Source organism: Podarcis bocagei (genome assembly GCF_964188305.1).
Source record: "Podarcis bocagei genome assembly, chromosome: 12".
NCBI classification, from domain to species: domain Eukaryota; kingdom Metazoa; phylum Chordata; class Lepidosauria; order Squamata; family Lacertidae; genus Podarcis; species Podarcis bocagei.
This window is the reverse complement of record NC_138137.1, coordinates 30,576,012-30,603,685: the sequence shown is the minus strand read 5'-3', so window position 1 is coordinate 30,603,685 and position 27,674 is coordinate 30,576,012. Positions and strand designations below refer to the sequence as shown.

General features: G+C 42.6%; 1 protein-coding gene across 5 annotated transcripts in view; it reads right to left on the bottom strand.

Annotated features, from left to right (window-relative positions):
• THSD7A (thrombospondin type 1 domain containing 7A) overlaps positions 1 to 27,674 on the bottom strand; it is a 268,112-nt gene that overhangs the window by 204,127 nt on the left and 36,311 nt on the right. For 2 of the 5 annotated variants that reach the window (XM_081164266.1, XM_081164267.1), the window contains exons 1-2: positions 17,655 to 17,841; positions 12,475 to 13,021 (exon numbers count right to left, since the gene is read on the bottom strand). In XM_081164266.1, the coding sequence (XP_081020392.1) occupies positions 12,475 to 12,634 (160 nt within the window). In that variant the 5' untranslated portion in view covers positions 12,635 to 13,021; positions 17,655 to 17,841. Of the gene's footprint in view, positions 1 to 12,474; positions 13,022 to 17,654; positions 17,842 to 27,674 lie in introns of those variants that run through there. The other 3 variants (XM_081164263.1, XM_081164265.1, XM_081164264.1) reach the window with 2 other exon arrangements.

The window sequence follows — 27,674 nt, the reverse complement described above, 5'->3', positions numbered from 1 at the left end:
AATGAGCCCTTGAGATCCCATGATCTCATAACTGTTCAAGGTGAGTTCTTCCATCTCTATAGTTCAGCCTACACCAACCTGGTGCCTTCCAGGTATTTCAAACTACAACTCCCATCAGCCCCAGCCAGCATATGCTGGTTAGAACTGATGGGAGCTGTAGTCCAAAACTACACCAAGTTGACAAAGGCTGCCACAGCTAAGCTTATAAGTGTCCAATTTGTAGCCATCAGTTCTTAAACCCACAGCCTAAATTACTCCACTATGATATAGAATGTTAGCACATATGTATTTGGGGCTATGAGCAGACAAGGAGACTTCACACACTGTATTATTGGCTGTATTTATAACCTGTGAACACAACAGAATTAACCAGAAGGAGCTATTTATATTCATTTCTAATCGTTTCATCCAGCATCCAAGACTAGTTCTCTGTCTCCCCCATTCCCAAGAACCCAATTGCCCTCTCAAAGTATGCCTGGATGTCATTGCTCTTGGAGCTTTCCTTCCATAATTATACCAGCAGCTCACAAGCAGCCGTCAGACCCATTACTGACAGCTCATCCCAGTTTACAGTGTCAGCTGACTAACAAAAACTAATGAAGCAAAAGGTGAGGAGGAGAAAGGGGAAGGGGAAGAAGGAGGCAGGATTCTGCTCCTGGCAGGGAGCGCCTCTGGCTTAATCAGCTGCGCATGAATGCAGGAGTGCATTGTTATGAAATGACAGCTGCGAGCAAGAGAAAACATCGACACATCCAGACAATTTTCTATTCTGCACTGAAATTGGTGATAACTATGTAGTGCTTCTTCCTTCCTTGGAAGCCAACGATTTTCACATTTAGAGCACTCAACAGTGTACAAGAAAAACAAACAGATGGGGGTGTTTTTACGATGGATGACTTTATGCTCTACAGAATCGTTTTATCCTTACATACTTCACACTTAGACAGTGCATGTTTTTGTCTATCCCACTTAACCTTAAATAGGGTGCTAGGCATAGCACAAAGGTACTGACAGTATAAGAAAGTGATTAACTACAAAATGCAAGTCTTCCATGAGCTTGTCATGCCTAGCCAAAAGAGGAGGTTATTATGTACTCCAAACACAAGCAAGTTCTCTTCCCGCCAGGCCAGAGTGCCACAACAAACAGTTCAGGAATTTAAGGCAATATTTAAGGCAAGCATTTGACTCAACATCTGTCTTTAGTTACAGGTGAGCAACCCATAAAGGTAAAGGTACCCCTGCCCATCAGGGCCAGTCGTGTCTGACTCTAGGGTTGCGTGCTCATCTCGCTCTATAGGCCGTGAGCCAGCGCGGTCCAAAGACACTTCCGGGTCACGTGGCCAGCGTGACGAAGCTGCAGCTGGCGAGCCAGCACCAGCGCAGCACACGGAAACACCGTTTACCTTCCCGCTAGGAAGCGGTCCCTATTTATCTACTTGCACTTAAGAGTGCTTTCGAACTGCTAGGTGGGCAGGAGCTGGGACCGAACGACGGGAGCTCACCTTCCGCAGGGATTCGAACCGCCGACCATACGATCAGCAAGTCCTAGGCACTGAGGTTTTACCCACAGCGCCACCCCCGTCCCCACGAGCAACCCATAGCTGACTTTAATGGAATCAAAATAACAGGCTCACGTCTACCACTGCTGCCAGTGAGGACAACAGACCACTGGATAATCAGAAATAAGCTCTGGGTTTACACACTCCCTCCTCCCTCCCTTCCCCTGGCTTCACTTTCAGTTTTGTGCTAACCACTGTTTATCCAAATTGGCAAACTATGTTTTGCCTTTGCCCTCCAAACCAGCACTGGAAACCCATTTCAAAACATTAACTTCCAGTTCTGGTTTGTGATAAGTTTGTGATAAACAGGAAACTGACAATAAAGCTACAAGAGGACTAGTAGGCAAGAAAGAGTGTTGGGGATGGCTGACACTATGTAATTTTAGTCTGTGTCATTTACATGCTTCTCCCGTAATCCTGTCCCATGTCCACATTCAGCTGCAAGTTTTTTTTAAAAAAAAACAACAACACAAAATCCTCTCAAAATACATATTTAAACGCATACTTTAATACAGGTTAATAGGCTCTCAAAATACATATTTAAACACCTTTTCTTATACCTTTCAGCTGTCAGGAGAGGCATTTCAACATTTGGACAAGTGTGAAATCTGGTGGATGGCACATTACTTCCCATCTGCGCATTACTGTGAAAAGTTCAAATCAGTGATTTCACTGAGGAATTTCCAAAGGGATCAAGTCCCTGAAGAGACCACAGCTCATTTCCAGTTCTCCAAAACATGGTTTGGAGCATATTCTGCAAGCCACTGATACAAGGATCTACCACTACATTGGTTGAAGTTGTTCAGAAGATCCATTTCTTAAACACTTTACTGGTAATGATCATTAAAAAAAAAAAAAAAGCTCCCAAGTAATAAATTCAATTCAATGCCAGTGGATTAAAAGGGCAGGCTTAGGTTTCATAAAGCAATATTTCAAATGATGATGTTCCCTCATAGGACTCCCCCTGCAGCAGAGAAAGGAATTTCATCCACTTATTGTGGGCTGCAGCTAGGTAATGGATAAATACATTTCTGGTCTGTATCTCTTTTGCATCTCTTAATTCTGACATTAATCTGTGATTTTTTTAAATAACATTTTTTACAATCTTCAAATATGTGTTTTTAATGTGATTTCTCTCCAAGTGCACATTTCTAAGTGCATTTTATACTGAAACATGCTTTTCAAAAGCATTTTGTTGGGCGTTATCTGCATCCAGGAGAGCTGAATCAGGCCAGCACATATCACAATTTACAATGTACACAATCCTCAAACATCAGTCCCTACATCTTACTAGGTCCAATAGTAAGGGATTACACCTGGGTGTTGGAGAAAGATACTCCCTCAGAAGCTGCCATTTCAGCAACTGATTACCTCACAAGTCTGATGCTGCAGCTTCAGAAGTAACATGCACACCCTTCTCACCAAACGTTCCTTGATTGCCTGTGGTAACCTGGCAACAGAGATGTTGCCACTTTCCCTAAGAATAAACTGTCTTTAGCCAGAGTTCATCTGCAACATAACCACACCAAATGGCAAAAGCTTTACGAAAGGTCATCTCCATGGAAGTTCAACTCAACCTACAGACGCAGGGGACAAATGTAACAAAAGCTACAAGGAGCAACAAGGAGGGGATACTTTACAATCACCTTCAGATTATCAGACTAACTTAACCAGTGGCAGACAAACTTGGCCCTCCATCTGTTTTGGGACTACAGTTCCCACCATCCCTGACCACTGGTCCTGTTAGCTAGGGATGATGAGAGTTGTAGTCCAAAAACAGCTGGAGGGCCAGGTTTGGCCACCATTGAACTAAACCAAAAGTGGGGAACCTGTGGTTCTCTGTCCATTGTTAGGCTCCAACTCCCATCAGTCCAAGCCAGCATGGTTAGAGGTGATCACAGTTGTAGTCCAACAACATCTGGCCACATGTTCCCCATCTACTGACAGATGAATTCTTAAAATTTATTCATTTATTTTGATCTAACTTTCATGGGACGCGGGTGGCGCTGTGGGCTAAAGCCTCAGCGCCTAGGGCTTGCCGATCGAAAGGTCGGCGGTTCGAATCCCCGCGGCGGGGTGCGCTCCCGCTGCTCAGTCCCAGCGCCTGCCAACCTAGCAGTTCGAAAGCACCCCCGGGTGCAAGTAGATAAATAGGTACCGCTTACCAGCGGGAAGGTAAACGGCGTTCCGTGTGCTGCGCTGGCTCGCCAGATGCAGCTTTGTCACGCTGGCCACGTGACCCGGAAGTGTCTCCGGACAGCGCTGGCCCCCGGCCAATAGATGTGAGACGGGCGCACAAACCCCAGAGTCTGTCAAGACTGGCCCGTTCGGGCAGGGGTACCTTTACCTTTACCTTTAACTTTCATACAATTATCGGTTGAAAGCTAATACACAAGCTACTTAAACCAAAGCAGTACAATCGTACCTTGATTGTTGAACGGAATCCGTTCTGGAAGTCTGTTCAACTTCAGAAAATGTTCGACAACCAAGGCGCAGCTTCTGATTGGCTGCAGGAAGCTGCAGGAAGTTCCTGCATGCAATCGGAAGCTGCAGAAGCTGTGTCGGACATTCGGCTTCCAAAGAACATTTGCACACTCACTTCCAGGTTTATGGCGTTGGGGAGCCAAAACGTTCAAGTTCGGGATCCAAGGTACCACCGTACTGGTTTTTCTTTGTGGAAAGTAAGAAGATGGAAACTTCTGGATTAGAGATATAGTCTGACTTGGGTTTGAGTTTCCTACAACAACATCATCATCATCACCCCATGTTACAAATCCTCAAAGACCAGCACATCCACTGCCATTCCTGCAGATGTAAAGAAGTAGTAGAGCTGTATGTCATCAGCAAATTGCTGACAATGTACAACAAGACTCCGGATGACCACAGTCAGTGGTTTCCTGTAGATGCTAAATAGCATGGGGGGGGGTGAGGTAAGAACCCTGAGAAATCCCACCTTTGAAGGCTTCACAAGGCTGAGTAGCACACCCCAAGCATCACCCTCTGGAAATGATCATCCAGGTAGGACTGGAGCCACCTCAAAGTAGTGCTGCCCACCCCCAACTCAGACAGCCACTTCAGAAGGATACCACAGTTGATGGCATTGAAAGCTGCCGTGACGTCAAGGAGAGTTAACAGAGACATGTTTTCCCTGTCTCTTTCTTGACAGAGGGGGTGCTCTAACAAAATCTCCTGCAAAATCTCGCAGGGCCACCCCCAGGCTTCCAGAGCCAGTGTGCCAAGAGTGCCTTGCCCAATAAGCAAGGCAGAGAGCTTTAAAGCTCTTATTGTGTTGGGAAAACCTTGCATGCATTTAATTTGCACAATTTCAACTGGCCATCCTTCAACCATGCCAGGTTGAAATCACACAAGTAAAATACCGTATTTTTTGCTCTATAAGACTCACTTGTCCCTCCTAAAAAGTAAGGGGAAATGTGTGTGCGTCTTATGGAGCGAATGCAGGCTGTGCAGCTATCCCAGAAGCCAGAACAGCAAGAGGGATTGCTGCTTTCACTGCACAGCGATCCCTCTTGCTGTTCTGGCTTCTGAGATTCAGAATATTTTTTTTCTTGTTTTCTTCCTCCAAAAACTAGGTGCGTCTTGTGGTCTGGTGCGTCTTATAGAGTGAAAAATACGGTATACATAAGAGGCAATTGGTACTGTACTACTTGATGCAATTGTACTAATACTAGCTGCCAACAATAAGTGGCCGGTAAGATGATGCTTGGGTTTTAAAAATGTTAGGTTTGCCATGTACAGAAAAACAATGTTTTCTGCATAAAATGCTACAGCCACCCCTGCAGTAAAAGGCAGTAGCTATTTGGCAACAGGGACTATTCTGCAATACAGCATCTTGTTCTGTTTATAAATGGCAGCTTTAGATTTTGTAAACTAATCACATAGATACTGGCCAGTTTCCCAGTGTCAACAATAATTTCCATTCCAAAAATGCTAAGCCATTTTGAAACATTAGTTTTCGATGTTATTTTATTTTACATGAATGCATCCAGTTCTTCAGACACCCCTGATTTCCCCATATGGCTAACACCTAATTCTGCTATTTGGCTGCTAAGGCCCAATACCATTTAGCTGCTGTACTATGGAAATATCACTGCAATAATACCATTCATGAGGGATAATGAAGGGGCAACTATTTTGATTTGTCATTTCACTGTAACAATGACATCCAGGGACATGCCTAGAGGAAGAACGAAATTGCATCCATTAAAAACATTTCTTGAGCACCATGAAAGGATAATATATACCCCCAGTGCAAGAAAAGGCAAGCAGCATAGTCAATAAAGCTGCCATTTAGTCCAATTTAACACTTGGTGAAAAAGGGTGGGGGAATCACCACGTGTTCAACAAGGCTATCTATCTCTCCAGACACACCACCATTGATGTTCGTTTCTAATAAGAGTGCAAATGACCAACAGCAACCAAACTGGGAACTCCAAAAATGAACTGGAAGAATAAACAAAAAGCAACAAGGTAGACAAATAAAGATAGTCAATAGTCCAACATGTTCTAGACCCCTGAGTGACATAACCTTCTCTGCCTTTCCTATAGAGTTTGCATCCAGACATCCTCTCCCCATGTCCATGCACATACAGCTGTTTGTTTATCGCTTCCCTGGGATACAATCCTACACCTTTGTATGTGAACATTGCAACCACCATCCCAACCCACCAGCAACTTCCTTTCTGCCAGCATCCTAAGCAGCTGAGAATGACCCATGTGGTTTTGTTACTTTCGCACACCCCACAGTGACACAGCATGATGGAGTTGTTCCTACACCACTGCGCGCATGCAGAGGACCTTAGCAAACTGAAATGTCAGGTATGTGTCTAAAGATGTAACACAGAGGGCAACATAATATGGCCCACCAGCACAACAGTTTCTGCTGTCATGTGCCCTGTGGATAGGTCTTGGCAAGGTTGGTCAGAAGTGGAGGAATAATGGGACAAAGGTGCAAAATTGGATCTTGGGCAGGGTTTCTGCAGTCTGGGAGGTTCTAACCTAGGCACTGGGGAGAAGATAAGTGGGTTGTCAGGAGAGAAGGCAAATGGCCCAGCTGCCAAAGTAGAGCAGCCTGACTTGACTCCAGTGGCACCCCGTCAGTGAAGAATCCCACATTCCCAAGGGAGGCACCTAAGACTAGACTGGACAGTGAGCCAGCCACATTGACTCCAGCTCCATCATCAATGACACTGCAGTGACAGCACAAACAGACACAACCTACACATAGGAATGCCCACTTGCTTCCTCGCTCCCATGGCTCAGGAAGAAAACTGCAAATGACTGTGCCAACCCCACTCTTCAAAAGGAGAGATCAGGGGGAATGTCAAGTGCTGGGACAAGACCATAGCTTATGCCTAACCATGCACCCTAGGGCTCTGCTGCGACTTCTGAACTGTATAACCTGATTTGTGCTTGGGCACTGTACTGAATTCTGGAATAAAGCCTTTAATAAAAATCTAGCTGAGAGTCCACATACCAAGTCTGCAAGTGGTAGTCATGGCATCTGCTTTCAGGAAACTCACAACCGGACCCTGTGTCCCCCCCCCCTAAAAAAAATGTTCCCAGTGCCAAACGCACAATTCAGTTGTTCTTTGTTCTGGCTGCCCTCTGTTCCTGCAGCCAAACCCTCTCCTTCACTTATTTACACCCAAAGCCCCCAGCTTGCCTGACATCCTCCCTAGCTTCCTCTCTTTGTTGCTTAGGGAACAGCTGATACAAATGCTAGTTCTGTAATTACCAACAATCCCAAGGGACTTGTTTCTACAAATTTTATTGCTATTCAATTTTGGAATTCAGACTCCTGGCATCTGGTTCCTTGCTTATTGCACCCAGAATCATACATATAGTCCAGAACGCCCCTCGGAGCTTGAAGAAATTATGTGAGTTTATGTCTGCAATCTTTTTTAACGTTTGTTCTCAAGATCTCCCTAATTGTATTCGGTCACTGGCTCCAAACAGATTTTTCAGGTAAATCCAATACGGGGTGAATCGATGCCGATAGCCTACTTCTAGAATTACGGATGACCTCAGAACACCATTCAACCTGACCTGAAGATTCCATTTGCAAGTGGAGAAGGAAATACCCAACTCTGCTATATCTTTGCAATATCTGAACATGCATATCCTGCCAACCTCCCACATAGAAGGGGCAAAGAGCCTGCGGGATCAGGTCATTGGCCCCCCTAATCCAGCATCCTGCTCAACCAGATTGCCTGTGGGAAACCCGCAAACAGGGCCCAAGCACAAAGAGCCCTCTCAGCCTCCTGCAGTTTCCAGCAAGTGATATTCAGAAGCATCACTGCCTCCAACCATCATGGCTAATAGCCAATGGTGGCATTATCCTCCATGAATTTGTCTAGGCCTCTTTTAAAGCCATTTAAGTAGGTGACCATCACTGCCTCCCATGGGAGCGACTGCCATAGCTTATACAATGAATTTCTTTTCTCTGTCCCGAATCTTCCAATAATCACTGTTGTTGGATGCCCATGAGTTCTAGTGCTATGAAAGAGAGAGAGAAAAACTTTTATCTATCCACTTTCTCCATGCCATGCTTAATTCTATAAACTTCTATCATGTCCTCCTTGACTTGCCTTTTCTTTAAACTATAAGATTGTATGCACTCCAAGCTTTCCTCACTCCCCAAATTTGGTCTCAGTGTGGTTTAAGCCCAAATCAAACTTCTTTATGTTTGGCTGCATTGTGAGTTAAAGCCACCTGAATAGAGACCTCCCCACCTTGAGCCTCCCCACTATTCACTTGTCCCAGGATGCCCCGTATAGCAGCACAGAAGGTCTAGTGCAGTCCCGGTTTCCTCTCCTCAAAATTGGAGAGGAAAGGAAAGGCAGTGACAACCATCTTGAAAGCTAGCACTGGACCAACTCTGCGAGGAACCCGAGCTTCAAAGATGGGTTTGTGGTTTACTCCAAAGCAGGCTTAGGCTGTCTGAACTAAGGAAGCTTAGTTCCACCTGGCTAGCCACCGTATATTAGATCAGCAGTCTGTCCCAAAGGAGGCTAGTGAGCCATCAACTTCATGTTCTTACAGCACTGAACCAGGCCCTTTCTCCACCACTGACTCCAAAAAGTAACAGTTTGAAAGTCTCTTATCCCACAAGGTGAGCTATCAGTTCCTCAACAACTTCACCAGCTTTCACTGGCTATTAATTCATGAAATGCACATTTGGATTTGGATGCAAATCAAAGCAAAAAATTCCATGCCTATTTCAGCATTTCTTTTTGGCCACACAAACCATTCCCTTGCTGGTAGATTAAATCAGTGAAACTCCCAGTGTGTAGAAGGTTTCTTGTACATTCTTTTGAGTTGCTGAGTCATGGCCTTTGTTTAGGGCAATCAAAATGTTTTTTCCCTCCTCCAGTGCACCCCTTCTCAATACTACAAAGATTAACATTTTTATTAGAAAGTAAAAGTGGCCCAGACACACAGAGCAGCGACTCTTGACATGTAAAAGTATGGGTATATTTGCTATGGCTGCATAACAAACACCACATGTATTTAACGTTGCTTTCCTGCTCTTTATAACAAAGCATTCTATATTATACACTAGCTTGCATAAACTGTAATTTTATATATTTTCCACGTTGGTATAATGACTTTTTAAAAACACCCAAATATTAATGTAGACATTCATAGCAGATTATTGCTCTAGCAACTTTTGGGCACAGAAGGAAACAATATATCCCATGGGGGTATTAATACAGAAGACCAATATGGGGGGGGGGGAGTCAACCAAGGCATCTGACCTTTGCCCTACACTAGAAGATGTCCTTCACCCAATGAGGAACATGAATAGCCATCTTACATCTTCCAGAATATAAAACATTATCAAGAATACAGAGTATTTATTATTATTATTATTATTACATTTATTCAAAAATGAAATAAAAAAATAAAAATTTCACCATTGTGACTTCCCTCGACCTCAAGTTGACATCTTTTCGTAAGAATACAGAGTATTTTAACCCATTTCCTATGTCCCTCGCTGATCCTTTTTGCAAAGGATTGTATTTTGGGCAAAATTTTCACAATGTTTTGGAAGTCTGCTAGCAATGTCAGCCATATAGGCTGTGGAGGGGGTGTGATGCACAACCTCAGAAATCTCCATGATAATTTTTTCATGTGCGGCAGTTCTACAATAACTCCCTTTAGTTTTTGTTCTTTTGCTTCTGGCAGGAACACTCTGTGCCAACTGTCCATTAATATTACATATAAAGATGCATCTATCATCTATAAATGCATTGTGATTTTTGTGAAGATATGTGCTTCCTAGAGCCACAGAGTTGGAAGGCACCCTAAGCCTCTTCTAATCCAACCTCCTCCTGCCCACAGCCATCCCTGGATGGGCTCAAACCACCAGACTTCTAGTTAGCAGCCAGACGCACTGACCCATTTCACCACAGGAGCTGCCCTACACTTCTTCTCTGTATAATTATGCTTTATCTCTGATCAGATGCCATGCCATTGGATGCTGATCTGTGATCAAAGTAAACCAGGAGAAGAGGGGTCCAGAACATATTTTGCACAAGGGCCCACAACCAAGTATGGCTATCCCTGCCTGGTTGCACTGATATATTTTATTGATGTGTGCTTGGCTGAATGGATAGAGGATGGTTGCTGAGTTCTGAAGCACACGTGGCTCTCAAATGTTGAAAAGCACCTGCACCACAAAGGATAGTTTCTCAGCAAGGATTATCGCCTGGAGGTCATGCAACTGGAGGGGTCACGGAACGCCTCTGGAAACTGCATAAAAGCATTATATGTCCTTGTTACAAAATTAGCTGAAAGGGGCAAATGAGTAAAGTGGGAGCACACAGTTCAGGACAGGGTACGGATAGCTATCAGCCAGGGCAGAATTTATTTTCCTCCAGAAAACAAGCTCTGGATGTCAACTTCAGAGCTTCCTTTCCACCTGCCCCAACAGTTCAATGCAGAAGACAATACAGACTGAGTTATTTAGAAACCAGAAAAAGTGCAAAAGAGAAGGTATATGGAGGACCACTATTTGGGGTGGGGGTGGTGAGACAAGCATTTATAACATGTAAATCAAAAAGTGGCACTGAACAAACGTAATTTATAGCCATGTTCTGAATGCTAATCCTTTTCTAGCCCAAAATTATTCCCTGCTGTGTAAATGAGGCAGCATTAGAATATTGATACATATACAGAATACAAATTGCATTGGGCTGCCCTCTGCCCCTACAAAGTCTCAGCACTGAGATTTTAAATATAATTATTGCCTTCATTCTATATATAGGCATAGATCTTTAGCATTAAGTACCAGCCATTAAATTAAAGGAGTTATGCAGTAAATTGTAGGGTGGATCAGTTATTTTCTATAGGCTGCTGCATTTTATCGGCTGCATTTTCTATAGAATGCTTCTGAATTAGTTTTGGCAAAGAATCACTACTCTGTTAGAACACGCACATTTATTAAGCAAGTAACCCCAGAGCTGCATGCCTAGGGTTATGGCTTAAAAAATAATAATATTACACTGACCCATAGCTTTAATTGGGTGACACACAGTCTCCTAAATTTCCCAACAGTTCAATTAAAGGAAATAGCACAGGGTTACCATTAGGTTTGTACCCTTGTCATTGTCATTGATCTTTCAGAATCAGGGCAAAGAAGTGGAGGTGGAGGGCTTTCCTCCCCTTTCAAATGTCTCCTTCTAGTATTATGGGAAAAGCCTGCCTTCTAGTTGAATTGAATTCCCCTTTAATCTCATCCTTGAGCTGGTGGATAGATGCAGTCTTTAAAAATGCAGGATATCGGTGTAATTGTAAATTGATCTGTCTCTTTGGAAAACAGCCAAGAGTGTTCAACCAGCAAAAAGACCCAATCCCTGAAACTGTCCCTCACCCTCTCCCTAACTGCATAAGCCTATATACATGGTCTACTCAGAAGTAAGTCCCATTGAGTTCAATGGAGCTTACTCCCAGGTAAGGAGGAATAGGATTCCAACCACAATAAGACTTTTGGGTTGCTAAATCTTCTGAAATAACAATACCGGATGATGTATTCCTCACACTACTAGTAGTTCCTCACATTACTAGAGAGCTGACTGCTAGTCAGAAGGTGTTTTAAATTTTAAGATCTGCTCTCAGAAAGCTTGGGAGTGTCTTTGAAGCAAGAAGTAGGTTATAGGACTGTTTTAAGAAACACAGCAATGCCAGTAACCTACCACTAAAGGGCTAGAGATCAATGCAGCAGATTCACCTATAAAAACATTTATTTCTGTTGAAAAGTTGATAAAGAGACACAGTCGTGACTGCAGAGTCTTTGAAATCAGACACATTATTCCTTAGTGCCACACTCAAGGAAATCCATCTGTCTACAGTGATCTTGAACCTATATAGCCTATTTGCCATGGGCTCTTTGGTTATGAGATCTGGCAAGCCACGGGTTATTTCACCTAATCCATCATTAGCGTTCACGTGCCCTTTATGACATACAACAAACCTGGATTTAACAACCCTGCTCCTCCCGTGTGATGAATCTAAACACATTTCACAATAGGGTAGACAGAAAGGCATGCAGGTTCTTTCACCTTTTCTTTGTGCATTTTTTTTAAACATTCTTGGGGCACTATGGGGACCCACCATTACTATTATTGTTATCCTTTTTTGCTCTCCCTTCCTAATCACTTAATGTACACTCTGTTAGCACAGGGCACAGAGCGATTAGAAAACAACAGTGAGGTTAAATCACCATGGTACAGCCTGGACAGCCATCTGTCATTAAATGTGTGCAAACTGATACTCTCCAAATAAAACAATCCAGGGTGGGGGGTGGGAAACACATTTGACAAGAGCATCGATAACCACCAGTGCAACATTCAGCCAAAGGCAATGCAGCAATATACCCCTCTCCTCCACTTACCAGTCTTCCACAAATACACGGATGAAGTTTCAAATTCACTTTGCGCCTTAGCTCCCCGGATTCCAAACAGGAGAAACACGAGAACTCCAATGCACTTGCTTGAAAGAGATGAAGCCCCTGGACCACCGATTAAAGCTGCGCTCTTCTCTCTCAGCCCCATGCCTTCCAGAAGCCTGATTCAGTGTCAAAATCTGCCGCACAATGGGTAACCCTTGCGTGAGTAATTTCTTCCCCCCCTTTCAGAATGTCTTCACAGGGAGGGCAGAAGGGAAATGGCTTTCCAGCTATTCTGCATGCCAGTTGAAAGGGGGGGGGGACTGTTTAACACCAAGGAACAATAGAGCTCTTGCTTGCTGCTGCTGTTTCGGCTGCTGCTGCTACGATGGCAGCGGCTGCTGCTGGTACTGTGGATGTTACTTCACTCTTCCCCATTCAGTGGGTAGTAGCAGTTTTCATCAGCTGAGAGAGAGACAGCTGTCCACAGGGGGCTCCAGCTGACTGAGCAGGTTATCTTGGTCTGGGAGGCAGCAGCAGTCATTTACACCAGCTGGAGGGAGAGGGGAGAGAGAAAGAGAGTGAAACAGTGGAGGGGAGGGAAGAGAAGAGAAGATCAAGGGAGGGAGGGAGAAGGCAAGAGGGGGAAGGAACACAAATAGCAAATAACCGAATGCTGTAATCACATGCATGCAACCAACTGCAAGATACTGTTGTTGCTTTTTGCACGTCTATCGGAAGAATATCTATATTCAAGACTATCCGATAAAAATATTATCATTAAACAAAAAACAAAAAATCATTCCGGAGCATGTTTGAGACAAGCAGGTAGCAACTGCTCAGCACCAATTATTTTCCTGCTCCTTTAAAGCAAGTTGCCAGCATGCAATTCCCACTTAGTAGAAGAGCTGACAGGATGGATGATGCAAAATGTTGTTGAAGAGAATCATGACTTTCAGAACAGCAAATGTGGTGAATTAAGCATACTTATCGACAATCAGGATGCTGATGCACAAACTGAATGCACGGTAAAGACTGGTGGGGATACTTAGACATGCAACTGATTAAATTGTCCCTTAATATTCATGTAAGAAGGGTCATACAGCTGCAATATTATACTGTCCAGTGGTGTTTTTCTATCTCAAGTTACATACCCATTCCACTCATATCTGGGTGCAAGGAAGGAATTAAAGGAATAAAGCATCTCATTAAAAATCAGAATGAATTTCATTAATCCTTTAACTGTGCATCTAAGAAAAGCAGCCATTCTAAAATTTTCAGTTATCAAAATGTTTTTATGACAGTAATTTATTTTTATGAAAAGTAATTCTGAGTTGCAATTACCTCAAAGTGTCTTTGTAAGCATGAATGTGCTAGTAGGCTGTACCACGCTGGGGTAGGGGGGAATAGGACAAAAAGTGTCTTAACACTTTGCTTGCTGTAAAGTCATACTCAGAGTAGGCCTACTGAAATCTATGCACTTAAGTGAATCATGATGACTAACATAAATGCACTGATTTCAGTAGGTCTACTCCTGTGTTTGATTTGATCGGGTACCGAGAGAGCATTGTTTTAAATTCACCCCAATGAGCTAGAACAAAAGACAATGCTGGCTTATGTTCCTGCATACATCCAGAAATGCAAAGGCCTAGAAGTAGTGTTCTGAGAAGAGGTATTGTAAAGACAAAAACAAAAAAGCATTCTAGCAGCAGAGCAACCAGGGAGTTTTAAATGATGACCCTACTGCAGTTGAAAGAGAAAGCCTTAACCAAGCCTCTCTGGGGAACTCTGTCATTTGCCAGAATCCTTCCCATGCTCAGCCTCTTCCACAGGCACTGGGTTTGAAAAGCAGCCTTGATCAAATAATTCCCAGGTCCTCATTCATTTAAATATTCTGACATCAGAGCAAATTAGCAATGTTGAAGGTTGCAAATTTGTCTTTGTTTACTTTCCACTCTGTTTCGCCTCTAAGAGGGAATTAAAGGCTCAGGAAGCCCTGGCGCTGTGTGAGGCTGTGATTAAGAGAGATAAGCAAGTGTGGATTACCGTTCCTCAGCTGTTGAAAAAGCGGCAACAATCAGGAGATTATGGGTTGATAAGGGATACATAGAAAGCTGTGAGCCTAACAAATTTATAGCATCCATTTCTGACAGAGGGCTAGGGCTCACAGCGCCAGGTAAGGTATATACTGTAATCAAAAATGGGACGCACTTGGTAGTCTCACTTATATGTCTCGTGTTCATTTCACAGCCAAGAAGCTAAGCACCCACCACCATCAACAAAGCATTTATAATCCAGTAACTGGTTGCAAAACCTGTGTGGGTGCATTTATGCGTGCTTGAGTATCAACATTTGTACCTGAATTAATAAAACCTGCAAAATTTTAAAAGGGGTGTCTTTTCCTTTGAAAGCATTTTATCTTAGGTAAAAACTGCCATTTGACTTGACAAATCAAATTTGTATGCAGCCCAGTTTCTTTGATAAATACGTGAATACCTGAACTCACGAATACGTGAAGCTGAGGCTTGTGGCAAGTATGAATTTTGCTTTTCTCTACTTTGAATCAGAGCTTTTGAATGTAAGAGGGAAAATGTATCTCAGCAGGGAACGCTGAAGTAGGAACAAGTAACTAGGGTTCACAAGGTTGCATGAGACGAAGGGTGACGAGGCAGAATTAAAACAAAATTTGGTTATTTGAAGCAACACACGGATTGACACTTCTGTTAATAATCTCTGTTAGTAACATACTTTTTATGGCATTAATCCAAAGCATTTTCAGTCCATGGGCTCTGTATCTCCTAGTAGGTTCTGCATCTCTTACTTTAAAAAGTAGCCCTTCGTACAACAAGCCAATCGCAAAAGCTGAGTCACCTTCAGAAAAACTTCCATATCAGGGTGGAGAATCTATGGCCTTTGAAATGTTACTGGACTCCAACTCCCATCAGCCCCATACAGGAAGCTCAATGGTCAAAGATGGTGGGAGTTATAGTCTAGCAACATCTGGGGTAGGGCCACACATTCCTGAATGTGTCTAATTGGCTGTTTAGATCACAGCCTATTTAGTCATTTCAGAGGGGGGAAATCTGTCTGTATGATAAAAATTGAATTCATATGCACAGCTCTATAATTCAAACTTCCCCCAACCTGGTGCCTTGCAGATATTTTGGACTACAACTCTCATCAAACTCAGTAAATATGGTCAATGATCAGGGATGGTGGGAGCTATCATCCAAAAACATATGGAGGGCCCAGGTTTGGAGAAAGCTATTCTGTATTTTTCAAAAAAGGAAAAGGAGAAACCATGACAAGGATTATGGACAACAAAAATAGCTAAGAGTTCTTTCCAGAGCACCTTATTTACCCACCCTCATCTTTGATTAATCTTTTAATGTATATCTGGATTTGCACATGGAACACATGACATACTTCCCAAACTTGAAAGATGACACCAACATAGCTTGGCTAGCCAGACAGATCTGATGCAGGGGAAGAGGCTGGAAAAAAATCCCTTTACAAAGGCCACACAATGCCCATGACATTCACTGAAACAACAGAAGTAATTAGACACCCAACACTTAAATACAGCCGCTGGTTATGTAGCTGCTAATGTCACAAGCCATTCTTCTCACCAAGTCAATTTTCGTAACAGAGGTGCTATTGGTCAAAATGCATATCTAGAACAGAAGATGCATCCCAAAGATCCTTCCTAATAAAGAAATGCAGCCCATAGGGACAACATAATAGCCCATAGCACAACAGAACCTGTCTACGTTAGTTCTGAGCTGAAATGGGAGATGCACATTGCACGAACGTTTCGTTTCTGTGAAATATACCTCCCCTTCTCAGCCATTTTTCACACAGATTTGCAAAAGGGAAGAATACCATTTCCAATGAGGCAGAAGCTAGATGAGCAGGGAATGCATCTTATTGCTGGGCACATTCCTACCTAGAGATACCAGGGACTGAATCTTGGACTTCATGCATGCAAAGGCAATGTTCTGCCATGGAGATATGGTTCTTCCCCAAAGGATTATGCAGGCTGATAAGACCCTAAGGAACTGACTGTGTTTTTAAAGGATCCAAGTATCTACTGGTTTTTGCAAGTTCAGGGAGACTGAAGTGCTATTGGGGACCTGTCTTCTGAGACTAATCCAGCCACAAAAAATATTGTATCCATTCCTGAATCTAATGTGCTTTCAACAAATTTACATTTTAAAAATCCCAAATAAAACAAAGTTGCACACAAGTCATGCTTTGACAACCATACCGTATGGAAGTTTACATTAGCTGAAGCTGAACCTATAAACCTATGGTGCAGCATAAGCTAACATTTCCATATATAGACAGGTAGCCGTGTTGGTCTGCCATAGTCAAAATAAAAAATTCCTTCCTGTAGCACCTTAAAGACCAACTAAGTTAGTTATTGGTATAAGCTTTCGTGTGCATGCACACTTCTTCAGATACACTGAAACAGAAGTTGCCAGATCCTTCTATATAGTGAGAAGGTGGGGAGGGGTATTACTCAGAAGGGTGGTGGGAATCGGAGATTGGCAGATAGCTGAGATGAGCCTGTTGACGAGGACTGTAATAGGTCTTGCAGGAAAAGGCAAGGGGTGAGAAGGTGAGAAATGGATTAGTCATGTATAATGAGATAAGAATCCAATGTCTCTGTTCAGACCAGGTCTATCCATTGTTTTAAGTTTGGTAATGAGTTGTAATTCAGCAGCTTCTCTTTCCAGTCTATTTCATTACCAAACTTAAAACCCCTTGCCTTTTCCTGCAAGACCTATTACAGTCATTAAGAGTCGTCAACAGGCTCATCTCAGCTATCTGCCAATCTCCGATTCCCACCACCCTTCTGAGTAATACCCCTCCCCACCTTCTCACTATATAGAAGGATCTGGCAACTTCTGTTTCAGTGTATCTGAAGAAGTGTGCATGCACACGAAAGCTTATACCAAGAACTAACTTAGTTGGTCTTTAAGGTGCTACAGGAAGGAATTTTTTATTTCCATATATATTAGATGCCTTCACTTAAGGAACTGATCATGTTGTTGAATGAATTGCCATGAAATTTGAACATGGCAGCATTCAAACTGGTAGCCACACAAACCCACTCAAGATCAGAATGCAGGACTGCAAAAATGAATGTCCATTTTTTACATCATTAAAAATAAAATGCTTACAATCACTCTTCAGTCATATAGGTACAAATCCATGTCTCATTGTTGCTTCCAGATTGACTGACGAGCCAAATTCTTTCTTTAGAAACCGTCCAAAAAATGAAAAGATTACAGGCTAGGACAACTCCTATTTTTGAAAGTAAATCATGACCTGTTCTCTTTCATACTAGGAGTGACTAGAATGCAACCTTGTGCTGGCCTGCCCCAGCATCCCATTGTGACATCATTTAACCTCACTGTCCAATGAGCAGCAGCTCATCTCCACAATTTGCTTTGTGAGGAGACTTGTTTCATAACAACAATTCCTTGTGGTTGAACAGCCAACTGCCTTTGAAGTAAGGTATATTTTAGAAACATTCAACATGTTGCCGGAAGCCACGATTGCTGCCACCATTTTGGATGCTCCTACAGTACTCTGGTGATTTGTAAATCCTCATTCCAGATGTTTTAAGATGCACTGCATGCCTAGGTATCATATGTCCTATGCTTAAAACAGCCAAGATTTAAGTATCCAGTGAACACACAACTTAAAGCTCCAAAGCAACAGTGCTGGTTACAGACAAACAAGAAGACAGTGTGGTGTAGTGGCTAGAGTATCAAACTACTACCAGGGTTCAAGCCCTGACTCAGTCATGAAGGTTACTGGGTGACCCTTGGGCCAGTCACCATTTCCTTGCCCTACCTTGCAGCGTAACTGTAAAGATAAAATGGGATAAAGGAGAACTACATATGCCACCCTGAGCTTCTTGGAGGAAAGGCAGGGCAGAAACGTAATAAATATATAAATAAAATATGGTTGCTACTGTTTGCTGTTCTAAACAAATACAACCACTTCAACCATTTTTCAGTAAAAAATATTCACCTCTTCCTTTACATTGTCCCCACCCATCCCTCTCTTACACACTCAACTTGTTTCATATGGCTCCAGTGACATCATGACACAGCCATATCTGATTGGCTACATCGTGTTCTGATGTCCTCACATCTACTATGCTGTCATTCATGGACCCTGCTCTTAACTGATCTAATTTACCCTGATGGGTGTCACCATGCGGCTGTAGCCAAATGCTGATATGTCATCCCAACTCAGTACTGCTGCCAGCACTGAGGGGGCAGTTGGCAATGTGCCCTTGGGGTAGGGTGGGGGAAGGTGCACACCACTGTGACCACTGCCCCCCACCTTGGCTGCTCTACTTTCTCTCCCCCCGGCTGCCTCCAGCTCATTTTCTTCTCTTCCTTTTCATGTTGCTCTAGGCACTCTGCTCCCCCATCTCAACCCACCCAATATGACCCTGGCCTCTCCACGTTCTCCTCCACACCTCCACCACCACTGCAAGCATGTTGCAAAGAATTTGACTGCTTGCACCTACGCACTCTACAATGTGGCCCTTTCCAGTTATGCCGGCAGAATTTTAAAAGGCAAGCTCAAAATGAAGCAAGCAACAGCTCTCACTTCAAGTTGCTGAAGACTGGAAATAAAGGGGGTGCGCTTCTTAAGAGAGAGTGGAACAGAGCTCCACCATCGCCTCACTTCCACCAGCCTTCCTCCTATGTGCCCAAAGGCATTCTAGGAATTTCCCTCTCACTGAATGGTTCAGGTGACCACCCTACATGTTTATTTGGAATAAGTCCTGTTGAACTCAATGGGGCTAGAGAGGCTCGTCCACATTCCCGCTTGCCCAGCCGCTTGCCCCCAGGAAAACTTGCTGTTTGCTGCCAAATCGGAGCAAACAGCAATTGGGTTTTATTCAGATAGACATCTGCTCCGATTTAGCTCTAATGAGCAGTTTTGGGGGAGAGGGTGCAGTGGCACAAAGGCAAAAACTGCTCAGACCCATGCCTCAAAAGCATCATAGAAATGGAAAACTGCATGGATCCATGCTTTTGTGAGATGGAGCAAGCAGAATTCAGGACGAGCCCTTAGTTCCAGGCGAATATGGCATAGGATCAGATTGTGATGCACTTAACAAGAATCACATTTATTCATGTTTATCCGAAACATGTTTACTCAAATGTAAGTCCCACTGAGTCCATTACTTCCAAGTATATCCAGGATGGCAGCCTTAATTGAACACCCAGTGAAAAAACTGAGCGTGGCTCCCTTCGTATTTCAGGCATTATGTATTTCCAAGTAATTCTAGTCTATTAATGCCACATAGTTTGTATAGATGTTATCAAATTATGCAGAAAAGTAAAAAGTGGGGGTGAATTTTTAATAACACTACTACTTTGCTAATGTATTTTAAGCCTGAAAACACTTCATTGTTATTGTGAGTTTTCAGAACATAGTAAATTCTGCAGTAAATTCCCAAACTAAGAGATGTAAACTGAAAATAACAAAAGCCAATCTTTCAAGAGGTGCAGTGCATGCGGCCTCTAGGTGTCATTCTTCACCATGTTTAGTCCATATCCTTCAATGGGCTCCTCATTACTCTATGTATCAAGTGAAGATTATTGTTTGAGGAGGTGAAGCATTTTGTTCTAATTTCCCACCCATTGTTTACTAAAGAAGATAAATTTGCCCTGCATCATTAGAATATTCATAACAAGAGCTCTGGCAACATCAATAAATTAAAAGTGGATGGTAGATTTTCCTTCTTCCAGTCTTCAGATTCCCTTGAGCCGAGATCAGCCCAAGCCAAAGATAATAAAGTATTCATACGAAAAAATTAACTATTCATGTGTGGTCCGCACAAACTGGACACCTTGGTTCTCCCATAAGGTGGCAGTTCTGGAAAACTGCAAATTCTAACAGGTACATTATACAGTTGTACCTTGCATCCCAAATGCCTTGCAAGTCGAACGTTTTGTCTCCCGAACGCCGCAAACCCAGAAGTGAGTGTTCCGGTTTGCAAACGTTCTTTGGAACCCGAACGTCTGCCGTGGCTTCCAATTGGCTGCAGGAGCTTCCTGCAGCCAATCGGAAGCTGACCTTGGTTTCCAAACGTTTTGGAAGTCAAAAGGACTTCCGGAATTGATTCCTTTCGACGTCAGAGGTACCACTATAAAGGAGGTCATGTTGTTCTCTTTGCTTTGGTTCAAATATGGTTCTGGACTGTATGATGCTTGCTAGCAGGTAGTATCTGGTTTATTACTGGGAAATATGGAGTCCCTGAACTCTGATGCCTTCTTGCTCGCCTGGATGAAGGGTACGGGGGAGGGGTGTATAGAAAATAGGCTACTGTACAAAGGTAAAAATGTTATTCATTGCTGAACCCACTTTTGCCTCTGGCCACACCCACCAGTGGCATGTGTGTGCCCTGAAGAAGGTTACCCACAAGGGGATGCAGTCCTCGGGCTAAAAAGAAGATAGGAATCCATGATCTAATTATAGGATTTTCTTTTATACCATATTGGGTTGCATCCAGACTAACAATGCAATCTTATGCATGTCTGCTCAGATTTCAAAGTGGCTTACTCCCAGGTAAGTGAATGCAAAATTGCAGTCTATGTTTCCTGAACCTATGCGCCATTGAACACAATGGGACAAAAGAATCAATGGAAACAAAGTGGAACCAACTGGATCTGGATCCAACCCACTGCCACTATTATATACTGATCATTTGTTTGCTGAGTTTGCATCCTGCCTTACCACCAAACAATGCTCGTTGTTTGTGTCCTTAGCAGAGCACAGGGACATTATACTGTCCCATGATAGATCCAATGAACCTTAAGAAGGCAAAAGGGATGCAAATTAGTACTACTGCAGATCACTGTAATGACAGCAGACATCATTACTGGTTTAAATATAGCACTATTATGCATCTCTTGCTGGCACATAGTCAGAGAAGCTTTCTAATGAATTGGTAGCGGGAGCCCTGGCAATTTGGGGAGTTCATCCCTTGAGATACAGAAGATAACCTTGGTCATAACATGTCACCGTTGCTTCTGAACATTTTCTGGAGAGCGTAAATTTATTCTTTGTGGTGCCACTCAGTGAAGCAAGGTAGCTTTCTCCATTACACAGAGATGATACGAGTAAAAGGGTGATGAATGTTCATTATGATCACTGCGCTGCTCAAGTAATGCTTGAATTTGCTGAGTAGCACCAGCCGCAGAATTCGCCGGTCACAAACCTATCATCACTATCTAGCTGCGAAAATGAATGGCAAAGGAAAGCGACATAAATATGAAAGGGCAAGTTGACAATTTGTCATCAGCACTGATGTATGAATGTAAAGCATAAAATACTAGAGAAAACTTCATATTTATATCAAAGGATACATATCCATCAAGGTAAATGCTAACTTCATTCTGGAACTCAGATAGGAAGGACCACCCCTGCCCTTTCTCCAACTCTTCCTAATAAATATCGGAGGGGGGGTGAGAAATGAGATGTGTGTGTTTCTGCTGCACTCTGTTTATGCAAAAGGATAATGTGGAAATCCAAACATACAGGTTTCCTATACTACACCCAACATTCACCTCTTCAGACTTTCCACATCTTCTACTTCAGACATAAGCACTTCCATTATTTTGAACACTAGGGATGATTCCTTCTTAGAAAGCTCAAGGTTTCCCATAATGGGTTAGTCACCTAAAGAGAATGGATTACACCTGGGCATAAGATGAAAAAAATAGACAGCAATGGTTCTTTAGGTTAGCTAAAGAGAAGCAAAAACAGCTGGATGAGGCAGTTGTAGCCCAAAACATCCTGGGGATACCAGGCTAGAGAGGGCTGATCTAGATTGAGGGAAAGAGACAGGTAGACCAGTTAGACTCCCTAAGAGATGGTTCCAGTATGGGTTGAGAATCATGTTCAAAAAAGGCTATCAATAAAGCAAATGGATAATATCTCTAAACATATATGTGGACGCATTTACTTATTGTAATATTGGATTTGTTGTAATTTTCAACAGTATAACAATAAACATTCACAACAGTTTGTGTCATCAAGTACAACTAGGATAAGACAGAAATGAAGCTCCCCTCCATCTCATTAGCTCAACACAACCCTTCAAAATGACCTCTGAGATTCAGGTGGCCTCCCCTTCTCACCATTATGTGAAAAATGGGAAACAAATCTCCAGAAATTTATCCTCTCTCTCTGAATACTTTTGTCCTCAATCTGTTTTCCTCCAACTCTCCAGAGCAGATTTGGGGGTTGTGGGGCTCTCAGGCAGATAAAGAAGAAAACATTTTGTGTCAGGAAAGGCATATCTTACCTGTTATAATATTGAGGAAATTTAGATAGGCTTTTTAAATAAATATTTGGTTTTTTAACAGATATTTACTTGGTTGTTGCTAGGATCAGGACACCAGACAGTTGACTGAATAAATATTAGCAGTAAACCATCTAAGAAGCAAGGCTTTCTATGGACATGCCTAGATATGGGAACTTCTAAAAATCTCTATGTCAAGCTTCTGCATATGTGGGTCCCCTCCCCATTCTTGTTCTACACTTTTATCTCAACGAGAAGTGTTTTTTTAATGGCTCTGCTAAAAAATGAGCAATTCTCACATATTATATGCCTTATTGTACATATAATATTGTGTGCACATTATATCCATGCACATTCAAGGTTTCCTAAATGAGTCAGCACATAAAAAGATACATACAACAATGCATTTAAATGCATACAAAATTATGCTACAGAAATATAGTACCACATGGGGCTTGACTCTTTTATATGTATTACACGTATATTACATGCATCTTTGCATGTAACTTTGCATATAATTAAGTCGGTCTTTTTAAAAACAAACGAACAATGCATGAGCAGCTAAGACAGAAGCAGGTGTGTGATGTAATAGATAGTCTGATGTGAGCAAGGCTCAATCAGTTCAAAACTGCCAAATCCTGCATATAAATACATTTAAAATGGATTCTTCCTTCATCCCTAGCCATGCCCTCTTATCTTTCCGCTCTTACATCACAATATAACAAGGGTGGAAAACCATTTTGGCCAAGCAGGTCAGATGTTTATCTCCCCCCCACAGCCTCCCACCCAATTTCTACAGGTTGGAAGGACCACCTACCTGTCAATCATCTGACATCACAACCAGATGACAAAGGTGGGAAATCCTGTTTACTTATAAAAGTTGACGTGTAGTGCTGGTGGTGCGATAACAACCAGCGAAGCAGCACTGAGGAGGGTTAAACTCTCTACTCATCGGAAAGGGTTAAATCCTGCTCCTTTTGCTCCATGTGCCAAGTTCCCTTCTGGGAACTGGTGGGTGCAGTCAACACACAAGTGGCTCATCAGCTGATGTCACCCACTCATCGGAATAATGTCAGTTGACTGGCAGGCATGTGTGGTTTGGGGGGGGGGTAATGACTTTGTGGGCTAAATTGGATCCCTAATACCTCACAATCCAGCAAGGGCTTTTTTTAGGATGGGAAGTACCAGTACTTCTTTAAGTGTTGGTGGGCGTCACCTTCTTTAGGATGGCATTAGCTACTCCCTGGACCCACCCAGTCGATCCCTACTATTTGAAGCTTTCTGTGAATGCTGGAGTCCTCTGCATGCCTTGGAGCTTTTGAACCAGACTTTGAAACAACAATTGCCTGTTAGTACAAGTACATACACACAAGCTGATTTTCAAGGTAGGCCTAAATATCACTGTAATGATTTGTTCCTACTCCCAGACAACAGTTTCTCAGGCTGGAATGCAAGCATTCAGGAAGTCTCATTCTTATCACTGAGTATGTTCTGTGCAATGTGGTTCTGCAAAATCTCATACTTTTTATCACACACATACACACACTTCACAGAACCCTTCAACTCTTGGTGCCTTGCCCTGTGTGCCTTTGATTTGCTTGAACTATAATAACACAAACTTTTTTATTTGAGCTAGGCAGTCTTATACAGTAGGTTACAATATTTGAAAATTACTGCCCTGGAGAAATAGAAATGTCTAGTATTTGTGAGCATTCCAGTATCAGCACCATGGACAGTTATATTTTCTGTCTTCCCCCATGTGGGTTTTGTAACATGTAGTTCCTGGTGCATTTGGAATATCTAAGTAGGACAGGCGCTTAAGCTACACTAGTGCGCACCAATGAAAGTGGCTAAACCAAGATAATATGGTTCTGATATCCCATCACTATTTAAAGCCTTATACGTTTCAGAATAATGTCTAGAACACTTTGCTAAGTAGGGGCCATTTAAACCTCCAAACACTTCAGATAAGTTCACATCGAAAATCCTGTGGTCTACTCTTAAACCGAGATCTGTTATCCTAGTCTAAGCACTAAACCACATTTGACATACTTCTATTTTACTGCTAGAGTTCTGGCGGTTCCCTCATTGCGAGAAGCAAAGCTACAGGGAACCAGGCAGAGGGCCTTCTCGGTAGTGGCGCCCGCCCTGTGGAACGCCCTTCCAGCAGATGTCAAAGCGATAAACAACTACCTGACATTCAGAAGACATCTTAAGGCAGCCCTGTTCAGGGAAGTTTTTAACGTGTGATATTTTACTGTATTTCTGTTTTCTATGGAAGCCACCCAGAGTGGCTGGGGAGGCCCAGCCAGATGGGCGGGGTATAAATAATAAATTATTATTATTATTATTATTATTATTATTATTATTATTATTATTATTATTACTAGAGGGGAATGGCCTGAGAATGCATAAAAACATTTTTACTTGGGATAAAATACTTTGCAACCACATTAAGAACAGCAAAACACTTTTAAATATATTAAAAACAAAGCATGTATTAGTTGAAATAGTTTCCCCAGGAACAAAATCAGTGAAAACTATATAAATTTCCAATTATCATTCAAATTAGTTTTGGATGTGACATATGGGGATTTTTTATTTATTTTTTGCTGACGTTCACACCACGAAATCAATACAAAGATAGTATAATTATTTATTGGAGTAAGACTCTTGAAAATGGACTTGAAATCACTATTTGGATCCACCTGCAGGCCTTTTCAGCCTGACTGCAGCTGAGAGGATGAGACAGCAGGGAAACCCATTCAGGCTGATCCAATTTAGATATGCAAATTTTATCTTGTGTGCTTGAAAGAAACATTATGGCGCAGCATAATTTGCACCTTGAGTTCTAAGGAATAATATTTCTAATCTAATGAAAACATGCCTCCATTGTTCGTTTTCATACTCACCAGGTTTGATCCAAAACTATTGTTCACTTGCAAACTTCATACCTCTTCTCTTCCTCTGTTTCATGTAAAACCATTAATTGAATATTTAAAAAAAAACACCACCAACAACCTATAAAGAAATTTTTAAAAGAACTGTGGCTGACTACTAAAAAGGCAAACTAACTTTATGGCACTTGTAACTGGTAAACTAATACATGACCACCTTCAGAGGATCAGTAGATTGGAAACATCCCTGCTTTCTTTGAAAGAAACTGCCTGTGAAATGTCATAAATGTATCTATGTATATTAAACTAAGCAGCAGAATTAGGGCAGCAGACCCCAGAGTCAGAACCCCAGAGTGACACAAAGGAAAGCACAGGCTGAGGGATCAGGTACCAGGAAGTGACTCAGCAAACAGCACAGGAAGGGCAGAGTGTGGAGTTCGAATAGACCCGTTTAATAAAGGACTTTGTGTTATATAACTCCTGTCTGCTTCTTTTCTGCAGTTGCAAATACAGTGGTACCTCAGGTTACAAACACCTCAGGTTACAAACACTACGGGTTACAGACTCCGCTAACCTGGAAGTAGTACCTCAGGTTAAGAACTTTACCTCGGGATGAGAACAGAAATCACGCGGCAGCGGCGGTGGGAGGCCCCATTAGCTAAAGTGGTACCTCAGGTTAAGAACGGTTTCAGGTTAAGAACGGACTTCTGGAACGAATTAAGTTCATAACCAGAGGTACCACTGTAACAATGGTGAAAGGAAAAACTCAGTGACAACTCTATCCTCAGTCACTTAGGATATGGCTAACTATTCCAAAAGTGTCCAAAAATGAGCAAACTGCACCTGAGCAACAACAACAAAATCGGTTCAGGAAGCCAACTCTGCCTGGTTCCCTTTTGCAGGTTCAGGGCCGAGGGCATGAGACTTGTAATTCAGGCCATTTCTCATCATGCTTTATTTTTTGTTTTTGTTTTTATTCATTGCATATTTAGCATGCCCTTCATCCAGAGAGGGGAAGGCCATAGTTTAGTGGCCGAGCACATACGTTGCACACAGAAGGCTCCCAGCAGTTCAACTCCCAGCAGTTCCAGGTACGCATGGGAAAGACCTTCTGCCTGAAATCCTGGAGGGCAACTACCAGTCAATGTAGACAGTACCAAATAAGTCTAATCTTTTTTGGACCAGGGGCCACATTAACCCTTCGCCAACCCTCTAGCAGCTACTTGCTACTGGTGCGTGCACCAAGAAGCGTTTGAAGCCACCCTCCCCACACTCCCTTGTACAGGCATAGGCAAACTCGGGCCTCCAGATGTTTTGGGACTACAACTCCCATCATCCCTGACCACTGGTCCTGTTGGCTAGGGATGATGGGAGTTGTAGTCCCAAAACATCTGGAGGGCCGCGTTTGCCTATGCCTGCCCTTGTACAACCCCTTTCATACATATATGGTGTTACAGACTGGGGCAGCGGGGGGCACCCCCCCCAAAAAAAAAGAAACCCTAAAACTTATAAAATGGTAGGATTTTGATTCTTTGGAGTATTGAAGCGAAGATTGCAAGCCAGTGGGAAAATGGAGGCTAAGCTTTCTTTCCAAGCCAGTGCCTCACCTGTGACAGAGTTGTTAACATGACAAAAGGTGTTGATGGCCCATAGTGATCCATTCTAAATATCTGCATGTCTTCAAATCTAAGACCTAACATAGTGTACACATCTTATAACAACTGGATCTGCTCCTGTACTTATAATGCATTGATCCCATGAGATTATGTGAAGATTCCTTTTCTACATAGACAGATTTTAATTATCACCTTGCCACAGTACATACTTCTGCTGAGTCTCTACCTTTCGTCTCATTTTTTATGAGCCTTCCCTTGAGAATAGATGCTTATATTTCCAAGATGCCAAGCATAACAATTCCCTCCCCCCCAAAAAAGAATTCCCTCTGTAATTTAAAAACAGATTAT